Genomic DNA, 12,173 nt, shown 5'->3' on the forward strand with positions numbered 1-12,173 from the left:
ACATGGTGCCAGGCATTCTGCTCTGCGTACCCCTGTTGGAGCATAGGGAACCAGATGGACCCAGTAGTATCTCCAACCTCAGCCACTCTGTGATGCTGTAATCATTCTGTGATCCTGTGAGCTGATCCAAAGCCCATTCACTTAAATGGAAGTCTCTTCAATGACCTCAGTTTTGGAGAATATAAATGGTCATTACAATTCTGTGGTTATCTCAACTAACAAAAGCAAGGGGAAATAGTGTTCCTATACAGGTCGTCCCGTTCTACTCAGGACCTGATGTACATCACCACTCAGATGGTCCCCAGGGCAACACAAGGAGCAGAATACTGCTTAAATTTGCTTAAATGAGGAACAGTATTTGTAATAAAATGCAACTAGACAAAAACAGGGGAAAAGAAAACTAGAGGAAAAACAACCGCTTGCTTTGCAAACAGATCAGGTTTGGTAAATAACAGTGTGGTTTTTATCAGTGCTGAAAGCCTCAGCTTAACTTAATGAAAGCACAAACATTTTGACTCCACAATTCTTCTTCTTCTTCGGGCTAGGTGATACAATTCTCATCTGCAACTTGACAGGATGTAAAAAATAATTACAAATGAAAAGGTTATTCATAATTTTTAAATGAGTTAATTAGTAAACCCCACCAGAGTCACTCATTACAGTAATTAATAATTGATTATACTTGAAATTAAACACAATTTTTCATCAAAATCTAATTAAATATCTGCCTTTTTGCTTGTTGATTAGAATACTGGGTCTGGTAGAGACAATCTTTGTTAAATATGTTTATGCTGAGCTGAACCATCAAATTTGATTTTTAATAATTGATAGTTCCTTTAGAAATTAGCAATTATGACCCATAATTACAGCAGTTCAACCTGATCAACGCTGCTGGCACCTTCCCAGTCAGCCACAGAGCCTGGCAGGTGCTGCAGAATTCACCTGAATGGAGATAACAGGATGGGAGAGCACTCAGTGGACCTACCTGTCCACCATCTCCACTGTGATCCTAAAAAAGAAGCCTGATCTTTTCAGAACTTTGAAAGGGTTTTATGCATGAGAATACCAAGCACAAAGCCACCAAAGTCTTCTTCATCTATCAAATGGCACATCAGAACTAACAGGCTCCGCTATCCTGAGTTATAATGATACTCCTCTGACACACTGAGATAATGTCCACGTTCAGGGCATAAGGAGAATACCAGACAAATGAGAAAGGCAAGTCCAAACGTACGTAGCAAATGATGAAAATTGACTGCATATTCCATCAAACTAACTGCTGATTTAATGTTGGTTAATTAATCATTCCTGCTCCTCTTACAGGAGGCATGAAAGTGACCAAAGTATGATACAAGGCAGAAGTGGAGAAATATCAGTCATTAAAGATGTGCACATGAAAGGAGCACAGTAAAAGCAATCCTTTGTGGTGGTGCTAATTATACTGCTGTGAAATGAAAGTAAAAGTCTTTCGATCCAGGCTAAGATTTGTAATTCTAACTGCAACCCTTTATAGATCATTAGCGTACAGGACTTCACTGTGAAATCAAAAGGACTCATTTTGCCACGAGACATCAGCATTCTTACCTATGACCACATCTGTACATATCTGACAACTACAGTTTGCACCGCTGACAGCTTAAAACGGGAGGGTAGGAGTGGACCTTTCTAAGACATTTATAATATAAATACCAAGCCTGGCTGAGGAAAACTAATGTTAACACCTCAAATTTACAGAGGGCAAAATACAATTTTTGCTTTTAACATTGAAGTTATTTTGGAAGGAGCACTGACAGCCTTTATAAACCAAAGACAGTCAGATCATGCACAGCTGAAGAAGAAAACAGTGCTGCTCTACAGAATTAGCAGATTTTCCCCGATCTGCAGTAGTCAACGAAGGCTTCATTGGATTACAACTGAGACTCAGTCCTTCCCTATTCCTTCAGGCTTACACTGTGAATTTCCAAACAGTTGCTTAAGTGGATGTGCTATGAAAGGCATTTTTCCGTCCAGACTTTGGTTCTGACTCTGCTACCATTAATCCATGGCAAAGAATTCCCACTGACCTGGATGCAGTCGTGATTAGGACACACACCTTACTGCTGGCTTTAATTAGGATTGGCTGAATTCTTTGGGAACATCTGGTGGGTTTGTCTCACTCTAGCACAGAACGGGAGCACAACACCTGACTTATGCTCCGCTAGGCTCTTCTGCATGTGTTAGGCTAAATACTGTTCCCTACCATAACATCCTCATCCAACAGAGGCCTTATTTCCTCATTATTGCATACCATCAGCTTGAACCTCTTGTTCCCAAACATTAGCATTGTGGGTGACGTTGTAGAAAAAGGAAGAAGAAAAAAAAAAAAGAAAGAAAACAGAAATAATCTTACCTATGAAATACGCCAGTAGGATCACCAGTGTGACCGAGATGACAATGGCACTCAGGGCAGCACATTTCCAGTTACAGTACTTATAGGGTTTCTTCAGGTTAAAGGCAGGCCTAGAGAAGGTACTTCTGGGAAGGGGCCTAGGGGGAGGTGAGTACACAGTGCTGGACGTCAAGGGATATCCCGGCGATGTTGTACAAAAAAGGGGAGAAGTGCCTCCAGGTTTAAACAGGAAGTGCCTGGGGGAAAAAAGACCAACAGCAAGTGATTCTACCCAACAGTCAACACAAAGAGGGACGTGAGGTGAGAGGATGGCGACGGCTGCCGGGCTGAGGGCAGCAGTTCCACACAATGCTGGCTAAAGACACGGATGGCATGCATGAAAGAGAAGAATAAAATTCAAATAAAACACAAAAAAAGTCACAGTGCCAACAATGCCACAGAGAACTCGTCAAGGGCAGGAGTCCCTTCTGTGGGAAAGCTGGCATTAGAGTGAAATGGAGACCTCAAGCAGAGCTACGACAGACTGGTGGCCTGCTCAGCTCCCAGGGACGTATCCAACTGAAAGGGAGCATGAGTTGAGTTAAAGAAGGGAGAGTGTTCCCCAGTTCATTGATTGATCACTGCATGAGAGCGTTTTTGATACTGCATTGCTGAATGGAGATGAGGGAGGAGAGCTTAAGCCATTCCACAGCACCCAAATTGTCACGATGGAAATGTTGACGCTGTCTCCATGTTGCAAATTTAAAGGGGATGGGCAAGGGGATGGCTGAAAACACCAAACTAGAGTTCAAGCATTGTGTAAAGGCAGTGGGGGCAGGCACCTGCTTCCAGAAAGTGGTTCAGAGCATTTCAGTTTGGTGCCTACTTTAACAAGTGTGAATTACTGTCAATGGCAGCAGCGTTTCCTGTCCAGTGACACATTGGGAGGCATCGCGTTTTGCTCTTTTTTATGATTGCAGTCTGAGAGCCAGCCTATGAGGACCTTGAGACTTTCTGTGAGACTTATGACAACGCAAACAGAAACTACTGTGGTCCATGAGCTCCTGAAATGAAGTGTCCCAATGGGAGCTCACTTATGGGAATCCTAAACGAGAAATCTAACTCTGGTGGGAGATCATGATGTAGAAGGCATTCCAGTTCTGGGATTTAAATGTGACCAACAGATCTAACCATGATCTCATCATGCTGATGTCAAATACAGATGTCACATGTGAGGACTGAGGATCAGTCCCCATGCAGTTTGCACCTTCTGCCATGGTTTGTAAGGCCAGACTTGCAGCCAGCACAAATCCAGTCATGGATCCATGGGAGTCAGTCAAGCTAGTGGATGTGATTCTTTTTTTGTTCCCCTGGAAGTCACTTATGCAGTCACAGGGGAAATGACATGCAAAAACATCACCATGCAGAAAAGCCACTGATTCATGCAGGATAAGGTGACATATAACTCTCTGAAGTAGGTGTTTGTACTATTACAGCCCTGGTTTTGTAGGTACTCAAAGCATGATTGCTGACCGTTAGAGAAAGATCAATTATTTCTACTAACGGTCCAGATCAAAACACTCATTTTTACAAGGACTCAGATACTCTTCTGTGTTTCAGAAAGTATCTGTTTAGACAGATGCATCTGGTCTAGGCAAAGAGGTACCTACAGCGTTCAAGAACACCAATTAGGTCTTTGGTTAAGTATGGCCACCAATTTACAACTGCCAACATAACAGTGACATTTTTGGCACTGTCATGTTAAAAGCTGTTTATAACTTTAAGTTAAGTATTAAAAGTTAAGTAGAAATGCCAGAATGGATGTTTAAATCAATCGAAGGGTTGTTTTGATACTACTAGTAGACACTGAACCTTTTGTAAGATAAGGTACCAGTTTAACAATGAAATATCAGGCTGCTAGCACAATAATGATTTAAGATCATTACCAAAATGAAATTATTCTGATTTTGCATGGGATTCAAATGCTGTAGGTACTTCTTACTAATGAAATGACTTTTTCAAAGCAAGAGGAAAGAAACAAATGGAATGTGGTGGCTCATTAGCATATTAATGAGACTACCATTAATACATACAGGACACATTGCTGAAGCAATGCTGAACCTCATTTTTTCAAAGCCATTTTTGAAGAGGCCAGCAATGGTGTTGCCCTTAAACATCACTGATATGACCAAATGCTTTCATGCAAGGATCATAACAACTGTACAGTAAACAGGAAGACCACATAAGTGTCACATACCCATCATTGTAAGCACCGTCATGTCGGGAGGAGGTGAGAATGTCCATCTCAATGAGGTTGTCCTGCAATGTCTCTAGGAATGTCTGCTTTGCTATGTTTCTACATACATATGGAAACATGAATGAAGCCAGTGAGTCATGCATATATGAAGTGTGATCTTATAAACCACAATGGTTATAGTGCAGTTGTGCATGGAATTAGAATGAAGAGCCATATATTTATATGTATAAAATGCTACACATATACATATACAGCCTTAAGAATGTTTCCTTCTCTTTATATGCACCATATATATGCATTTACACACATATAAACACACACACCTATGTGCATGTATAAAAAGAGTTGAAGCCTTTGTTCATTTCACATTATTTATTGCCAGTGACGCATGAAAACTTCTGAAGTGCTGGATTAAAAAATAGATGTCAGTCCAGCATAGCTGTAACCTTGTTATACTCCTGTTACTGTGAAAAGGCACATCGCAGCATCTCTCTCATTGTGGTCAACAACTGGAAGTACAACATCCTCATGGATCTCAAATGAACCTGTGCTACGTTTTTGCTGGTTTGCTTGTTTCGGTTTTGGATTTGACAACTTTTTAATTGCTAACTTGATTAATTTGTCCACTTTGGAACAGTGAGAGCTTGATATTTAGAAGTTTCATTTTGAAATGTCTATTTTAACTTCTGAACTTCTTGCTCAATATGAATATTCCAAACAAAAAAGTTTATCAGCGAAAAAGAGGTTGAAGTTGAAAAAAGGTTTTAATGGAACCCAAATTCCAATAGCAGAGTTTTGGCTATAATCTAGATAATACAGGCCATAGGCAAGATACACAGGGCCTGAATATTAAAAAGCCTGCATTTGATTTTGCACACAATAGAAATATTTTGCAGTATTTGGCCTTCCCAGCATGTACTTTGATGAGTCACTTTTTGACCTATATATGCTAAACTGTTTTATGCATTTTGAGGAGAATAGCAGGAACATAAAGAATTAAGCTAAAGGCACAGCTGGGAACAGATTTTGTCTTTCTCACCTTTGGTCTTGCTTCTCAAAATCTGACAAAAGTGCATTCTTCCCATCTTTTTTAAAACCAAAAAACCAGTCCTGCTTTTGCCCATGCCTTTTTTCAGCATCAAAATTCTAAGTCTGAACATGAATAAATTCCCTGGCCAAAACCAGCAAAAGGAACATAACAGCACTGTGACACTTTCTCACTTATGCAGGATTAAGCGCTTACAGGATATAAGTGACATGATGTGAACTCAAACGAGAACTCTTCTGTCAAAGAAACTGGATTCAGGTAACATGCTATACCAAGGGAAACCAGCCCTGTCACATTATACAAACCTTGATACTGTCTCTTATGAAATGTCCTGAACCTTCATTTCCATTTCTACTTCCTCCTCCTTCCTGCTGCTAATGCCAGTACTTGCTTAGTTCAACTCACTGCTTTTGAAGGCCTCCGGGCTTCTTTGCCAGCACAGATCTACTCCTTAATCTGAATGCAAGTAAAATCACTCCTATTCACAGCTTTGGAGCACAGTGGATCGACATGCACGAGCTGTGTGCCATAGCATTTGAGACATCAATCCATCCCCAAGTGTTTGCTGCTTCCTCACATTCCCTAGGAATGCAGGAAAGGTTGGATGTTGAATTCAATGCAAAAAGAAGCAGCGTATGTGCATGCACCAAGCATTTAATGGGTAAGGGGCAAGGCATCTAGCAACGCTGATCAATGGAAGTTCATCAGTAGTTAAAATCCATGTTAGATTGGTTCCATGAATTTCACTTGTGTCAAAAGAGCAGGAGAGGAGTGAGTGGGTTGCATCATCTTATAATGTGCACATGTGAAAAAGAGAGGTGATTGGTCACCGATGCAACTGATGCAGGACTGTCCTCGCTGAAGGCTGGGCAGATTCTCCTCCCTTGGAGATTACTTGTGAAAAGCTGTCTGTTTACAAACCACTCTCCCTTCTCACTGTGAGTTGAGTAGTAGAATCTGACCTTACACAATTATCACATGAAATTTTCTGGGAATGGAAGTCTCCTGCAAGCTGCAGGTTTGTCAACCAGACGTCCATCTAGTTGGCATTTATTTGCTCCCTGCAAGGTCAAACGTAGAGGAACAGAAAGGATGCCTAAGAAGAAGGAAGAGTGAGGAATAAATATTGGGAGAACTGACTTACCTGTCAGGAGTGACTGCTGAGTAAAGATCTTCCCATCACAACCTTGATAATATATTGCTTTTAAAGCAACAAAAAAGGGAGCAGGCAGGAAAAGAATGAGGAAGAAGGAAAAACAGAGGAAAGGAAGTGAAAGGAAATGAAAAAAGAGGAGGGGGAGAAGAGGAGAAGCTCTTCGTCTTGCAACATACGGAGTTTTTGTATATGGGATATGCTTGTCATGGCAGTCATACTCGTGTGACATATCTCTGCTTGCCTTTGTGTAACATGTTGGAAATTTCCAGGCAGTGACAAACCACTCAAACTTTCCAGTTCTGAATGCTGCTTACAGTCCCCAACAGTTAAAGTCAAACCTCCTCAAACCCTAGGGTGCTTAAAAATCTAGAACTGTAGGCACGTTTCACAGCCTGTGACAATCTCTGTTTAAGAGACGGAGCTTTTCCTTCATGTTTGCTCTCAGTGTTGACCAATATGAAATTTAAAAAGAAGGAATATTCAAAAGAAATACAATTCCATTTTTGACATGAGATTACAGTAATCTCCTATTGCTATACTTCAAAGGCCTTAATTCTTGGATTAATGTCTCTTAGTCAGGATTTATTTTTTACATATTGGACATTTTATTCTGTTAAGTGGAAGTCATTTCTTTGGTTCTAAAAGTCTTTGCAGTGGGGAAAGTTGACTCCATGGAACAGGTGAAACTGGGCGTCCAAGTTTGCCAAACAGATCTGAAGCCTTTTACATCTACAGAATTCTACCAAAGGAAATGGAAGTTCCCTGCATGCTTGAAGAACAAATTATCAGAGTGGAGGTTTGTCACAGATTTGCCAATCTTCTACACAGCGCACTGCGACAAAATCATAGGTTATTCTATTTTTTTTTTAATGTTTGTTCAGTGAGGGAAAAAAGCCTGTCCGTCATGTTCTGTCAGTGCGCATGTTGGCTGTTTGGCGTGCTTTTCCAACATGTTCACTGTCTTCTAGAACACTGGGCAGCACTGTGCCATCCCATGCTCAGTGTCAGAAACCACATCAGTCTTCAAAGCATCTGTTATCTAATTAATAAAATGATTAAACTCTGGATCAGCTACAAATATGAGTGATTCGTGAGGCATTCTCACCATTAAATGATGCAGATCGAACTCCTCAAGTAAGTAGATGTAAGAAGTGCAGTTGAACTGACAGTAACAATGTGACAACCCAACCTGCAGAAAGAACTGTTTACTTCGTCCCCAATGATTTTGTGGGGAAAAATGAGGCCTGTCTTTAAGCAAACACTCATTTACAGTTTAATAGAAACAACTCAGTACTAGCCAAATACACTACAAACTCCTGTACTAATTATAACATGTACAATTGCCTCTTCATCTCACTCTTTGATCATTACCAAAATTGGGCAACTGGATGCAGGACGTTTTCAGGTAAGAGCTTAAACTCTGGCACTCCTCCAGAGAGATTCCTTCTCAGTCGTTAGGTGTTGTGTTCTGAGAGACTGCGGTCAGAGATGAGGATGCCCTGGCACTCTTCAAACAGGATAACGTCTCTTCTCTGAAGAAACTGTCACTTCTGGTTTAGGAAAAGGCAGTGTTCCAGAATTACAGACCACTGCTTACGTAAGAGTTCTTGGACTAGCCCCTAAGTATTCTATAATGCAATAGTTTTTTTAAACAAAACAATACATAGAAGTCAGTGCTTGTGCCTATATGCTCAAGAATTAGGAAGACGATTTAATTACTGAAACTGTTGCCAAATCACACTTGCAGTACTTGCTTATAATTTTGTCTTAATCTTTCGGAGCCAGCTTCTTAGTTGGGTATTTTAAATTAAGCAGTCTCAGAGAAATTAATTATCCTTAAATGCCATAAAATGTTAGACTGAGGTCTGTTTTGGAAGTTTCAGGGAGCCAGCAGACACAGCTACTTCTCTAAGAGACCGACAGATATTAATTTTTAAAACCTATTTTTAATGCAGAAGCTGGCAAAACTGGGTACATTTTGTCCCAGGATACAGACACAGCTACCGCTGATTTCAATGAGATTCCCACAGGCAGTGAAGCAACAAATTTGGCCCCTGGCTCAGTTTTCAGTCAGTAAATCTTTTTTGCTGTCTAAAATCTTTCTGGTTGGTTTGAGAAGGCAAGACTAACAAGGGGAAAAAGGCAGCTAAGTCAGCGCACCATGTTTGGCCTGGAAGATTTCTTTTTAGACTGAAAAAAGACACCGTGCACAGGAGCTCATAGCTCCAGCATCTCCAATGGCTTTTCATCAACAAAGGAAACAGTGAAGCAAAACCTGTGGAGAACGTGAAAACAGAGTTTCAAGAGGGGCGACTCAAAGATGTACTGCCAGGCAAGTGGGAAGACTGAGGCTGAGGAAGTAGAACTCCCTTTTCCAGAATCTACATGTTTGGACAAAAAAGTCTGTAAATTAAGTTATGAACCAGAACAACTCAGTGCAACCTTGCCACAACCTTGATATGTTGCAAAGATGGAAAATTAGAAGTTAAATGAAAACATCATTAATTGACTGATGCTCTGCTGTCTGGTACTGGATGCTTGTTGGAACGATGCTGTAGGACAGCAGAATGCAGCAGCTGAGCTCTCCTCATTAGGTAAATTAAGATCAGCCTTTCTGAAAGGTGTACTACAAAAGCATCTGCTTGACAGCTAGAAGAAGGCTGTCTTTTCAATGTGTTGACTAATTTCAGTTTCTTAAGTAGGATATTAATTTATCCTACCACATATAGGATGAGAAGGCATTATATGGAAAGTAAAAAGAAAAGAAAAAAGAAAAGAAGAAAAAAAAATCCAAACCATTTAAATCTGTGATCCTAACTCTGATTTTAAATGAGGGAAATAGCCTTACAAGCAGTTATTAAAAGACAGTATTTTCAGTTTATGAAAACAGAGCAATGTTCTCTTCTCCTAGTCCAAATAAAAAGACATGAAGAAGGATAAACACAACTCAAAATTCGTCATCCAAACACCTGCTCACAAACTGATCAGCTACCTGTACAGAGGTATAGACGTTTCATCACATCCTTAGCACACGCAATCTGTTGTAAAGTACTGAAGAGAATGGCCCACCTGGTTTCCAGCGGGATGTTGCTGTTCAGTAACCAGTTGTCCTGAGCGTGGGCTGGTTCTTGAGTGCTGGCTGGTTGTTCCCCTGACAGAGAGTGGTCCGTGGGAGCTGGGCTTGGATTGCTGCGTGGAGTGAAGTTCCCTCTGTTCAGGGAATTGATGGAGGCTGCGTGATGTTGGTTTGGGGTGTGAGCATGTGATATTGGAGGTGGTGGAGTTCGGAGTCGTGAATGATTTTGAAGATTTGGAGGATGATCTAAAAGAGAAGTGAAATCATGTTAAGGTTCAGGATGTCAGTAGTTCCGTGCTACACTCATTTCTGTGCAGGCACTTTCAAAGTGTACGATGGCTTGGATGCCACATATCTTAAACTAACATGTGCTTGTTCCAGGTGTCCTAATGACATGTGCATTGACCCACTAGCTGGCTAGAAAAATATTTTGGTTTCATGCAAGAAAGTTATGAATGCTTAAAGGACTGCAATAAGGCCATCCTGATAGCCAGGCTAACTCCAACTCACAACTGCAGCTTGCAAACTGCGGTCTATCTGTGACACTGATTTGTGATAAAACGTGAAAAATACAACCAGCCTAGAGAAATAACACTTAAGAACAATTTTCTGATAGATATACAGCTCCCAGTGAAGTTTGTTCTGCCTGTGCTCCCCGAGAACTTTCAACAGTTAAGCCAACAGGAAGACTGAGAACACATTTAGTCATAGACTGAGTTCAGAGAAAGCCATAAAACTGTGTCAGGATTACACAGTTTAACAAAATGCAGTAGTCTGTATTGTTAGAGATGTACTCACACTGAGTAAAAAATGCATGGGGCGTAAAAACTGAGGTGTCAGGAAAATAAAGCAAAGCATAACGAAGAAAGATGTAAAGAAAGGTGATGTAGCTGTTTTCAGTAAAACTCCAGATGCCATTGTTTGTCAGCCAAGAGTTTGAGGGCGGTAGATTGAAGAAGGCAAACACTCAGGAAAAGACCAACACAGTGCTGATTATCTTGGTGTTTTTAGTTTGTATCTAACTACTTTCACATGTTGGATGGAACTTAAGGGAGACTGGAAGTTCAAAATACTGATATGGGCTCCATTAAACATTCCTCTTTGATTTTAGTAGACTTCAGCTTGCAAGTTGTTAATCCACAACAGTTATCTGATGTCTTCCCTGAAAAACAAAGGTATCAATCTAATACTTCCCAACTAGACTTTAGTATCATGAAAAACTAACAGTCATTTACTCTCTAATCAGAGAGCTCAGGAATCAGTGTACAGTGTCATAAGTTACAGTGAATGGTGACAAAATTACCAGGACATTTAATGACACTTTTGTCATTTGGATTAGGACCTGGATTCAGGAAAAGAACAAGGGAAGCTTTTACAAATCCCTGCAGCCTCTTGGATGTTCAGACACAAGATTAAATTTAAAGATGTTTCCCATCCTTTCCTTCGTCACCCTATGTTAACTCAAACAATCTCATTAATAATTGTAGTTAATTATTCCAAAATTGTAGGGTGGTTGAGGTGATCCAGCAAAACAGTGGGAAATATTAGTTATGAAGGTGCCTGTTGTCTGCTTAGAATCAATAAGACTGGAAAAGACCACTAAGATCACCAAGTCCAACCCCAACCCATCATGCCCACTGCCCACATCCCTAAGTGCCACATCTCCATGGTTCTGGAACACCTCCATGGATGGTGACTCCACTCCACCACCTTCCTAATTGTATCTACATGTAGAATATGCATCTCTGTTTGGCCTTTTTAAGTTGGACATTGGAACTGGGTTATATATTACATAAGAATTAGTGCTTTTAGGGTTCATTTTACCTTATAATCTGAAGAAAGCTATAGTTCACATTAAAAGTACTGTTGTCTCTACTATACTTTAATGCAACAGACAATAATCAGCTCAAAAAGAAGTCTGTGCCATTAATTTGCATTTGGGTAGATAATTTCTCCCCAGGAATCTGAGGTCCGACTCCCCATAGTACACCCAGAATTAAAAATGCTATTCTGGACTCCAATGTAAGGCCAACTCTTGTTGAACAAGCTAATGAGAAGGGTGAATAGCAACCATGGCTGCTACAGATGAGGAATGCCGGAACCAAAGCAGGTTCCATCAGTTCTGCAGCACCATCTGAGTGGAGACAACCAGCTGCCCTTGCGCTGGACATTATTTGGAACTACTGATTAAATGAGCAGAGAGACAGTAAAAACAACAGGGAATTACAGATTTTCAGTTTCTAGGGCTGTTCATCCATCTATCCATTC

The 12,173-nt window shown here is 40.6% G+C and overlaps 1 protein-coding gene across 6 annotated transcripts in view; it reads right to left on the reverse strand.

Annotated features, from left to right (window-relative positions):
- The window catches only part of TENM4 (teneurin transmembrane protein 4), an 810,928-nt gene that overhangs the window by 199,504 nt on the left and 599,251 nt on the right, over nucleotides 1-12,173 (reverse strand). For 5 of the 6 annotated variants that reach the window (XM_052669278.1, XM_052669320.1, XM_052669314.1 and 2 more), the window contains 3 exons: nucleotides 9,899-10,151; nucleotides 4,626-4,724; nucleotides 2,390-2,625 (listed from right to left, as the gene is read on the reverse strand). In XM_052669278.1, coding sequence (XP_052525238.1) covers nucleotides 2,390-2,625; nucleotides 4,626-4,724; nucleotides 9,899-10,151 — 588 coding nt within the window. The remainder of the gene's footprint in view (nucleotides 1-2,389; nucleotides 2,626-4,625; nucleotides 4,725-9,898; nucleotides 10,152-12,173) is intronic. The other variant, XM_052669305.1, reaches the window with a different exon arrangement.

Source organism: Tympanuchus pallidicinctus, unplaced genomic scaffold (assembly GCF_026119805.1).
Source record: "Tympanuchus pallidicinctus isolate F22 unplaced genomic scaffold, pur_lepc_1.0 scaffold11, whole genome shotgun sequence".
NCBI classification, from domain to species: domain Eukaryota; kingdom Metazoa; phylum Chordata; class Aves; order Galliformes; family Phasianidae; genus Tympanuchus; species Tympanuchus pallidicinctus.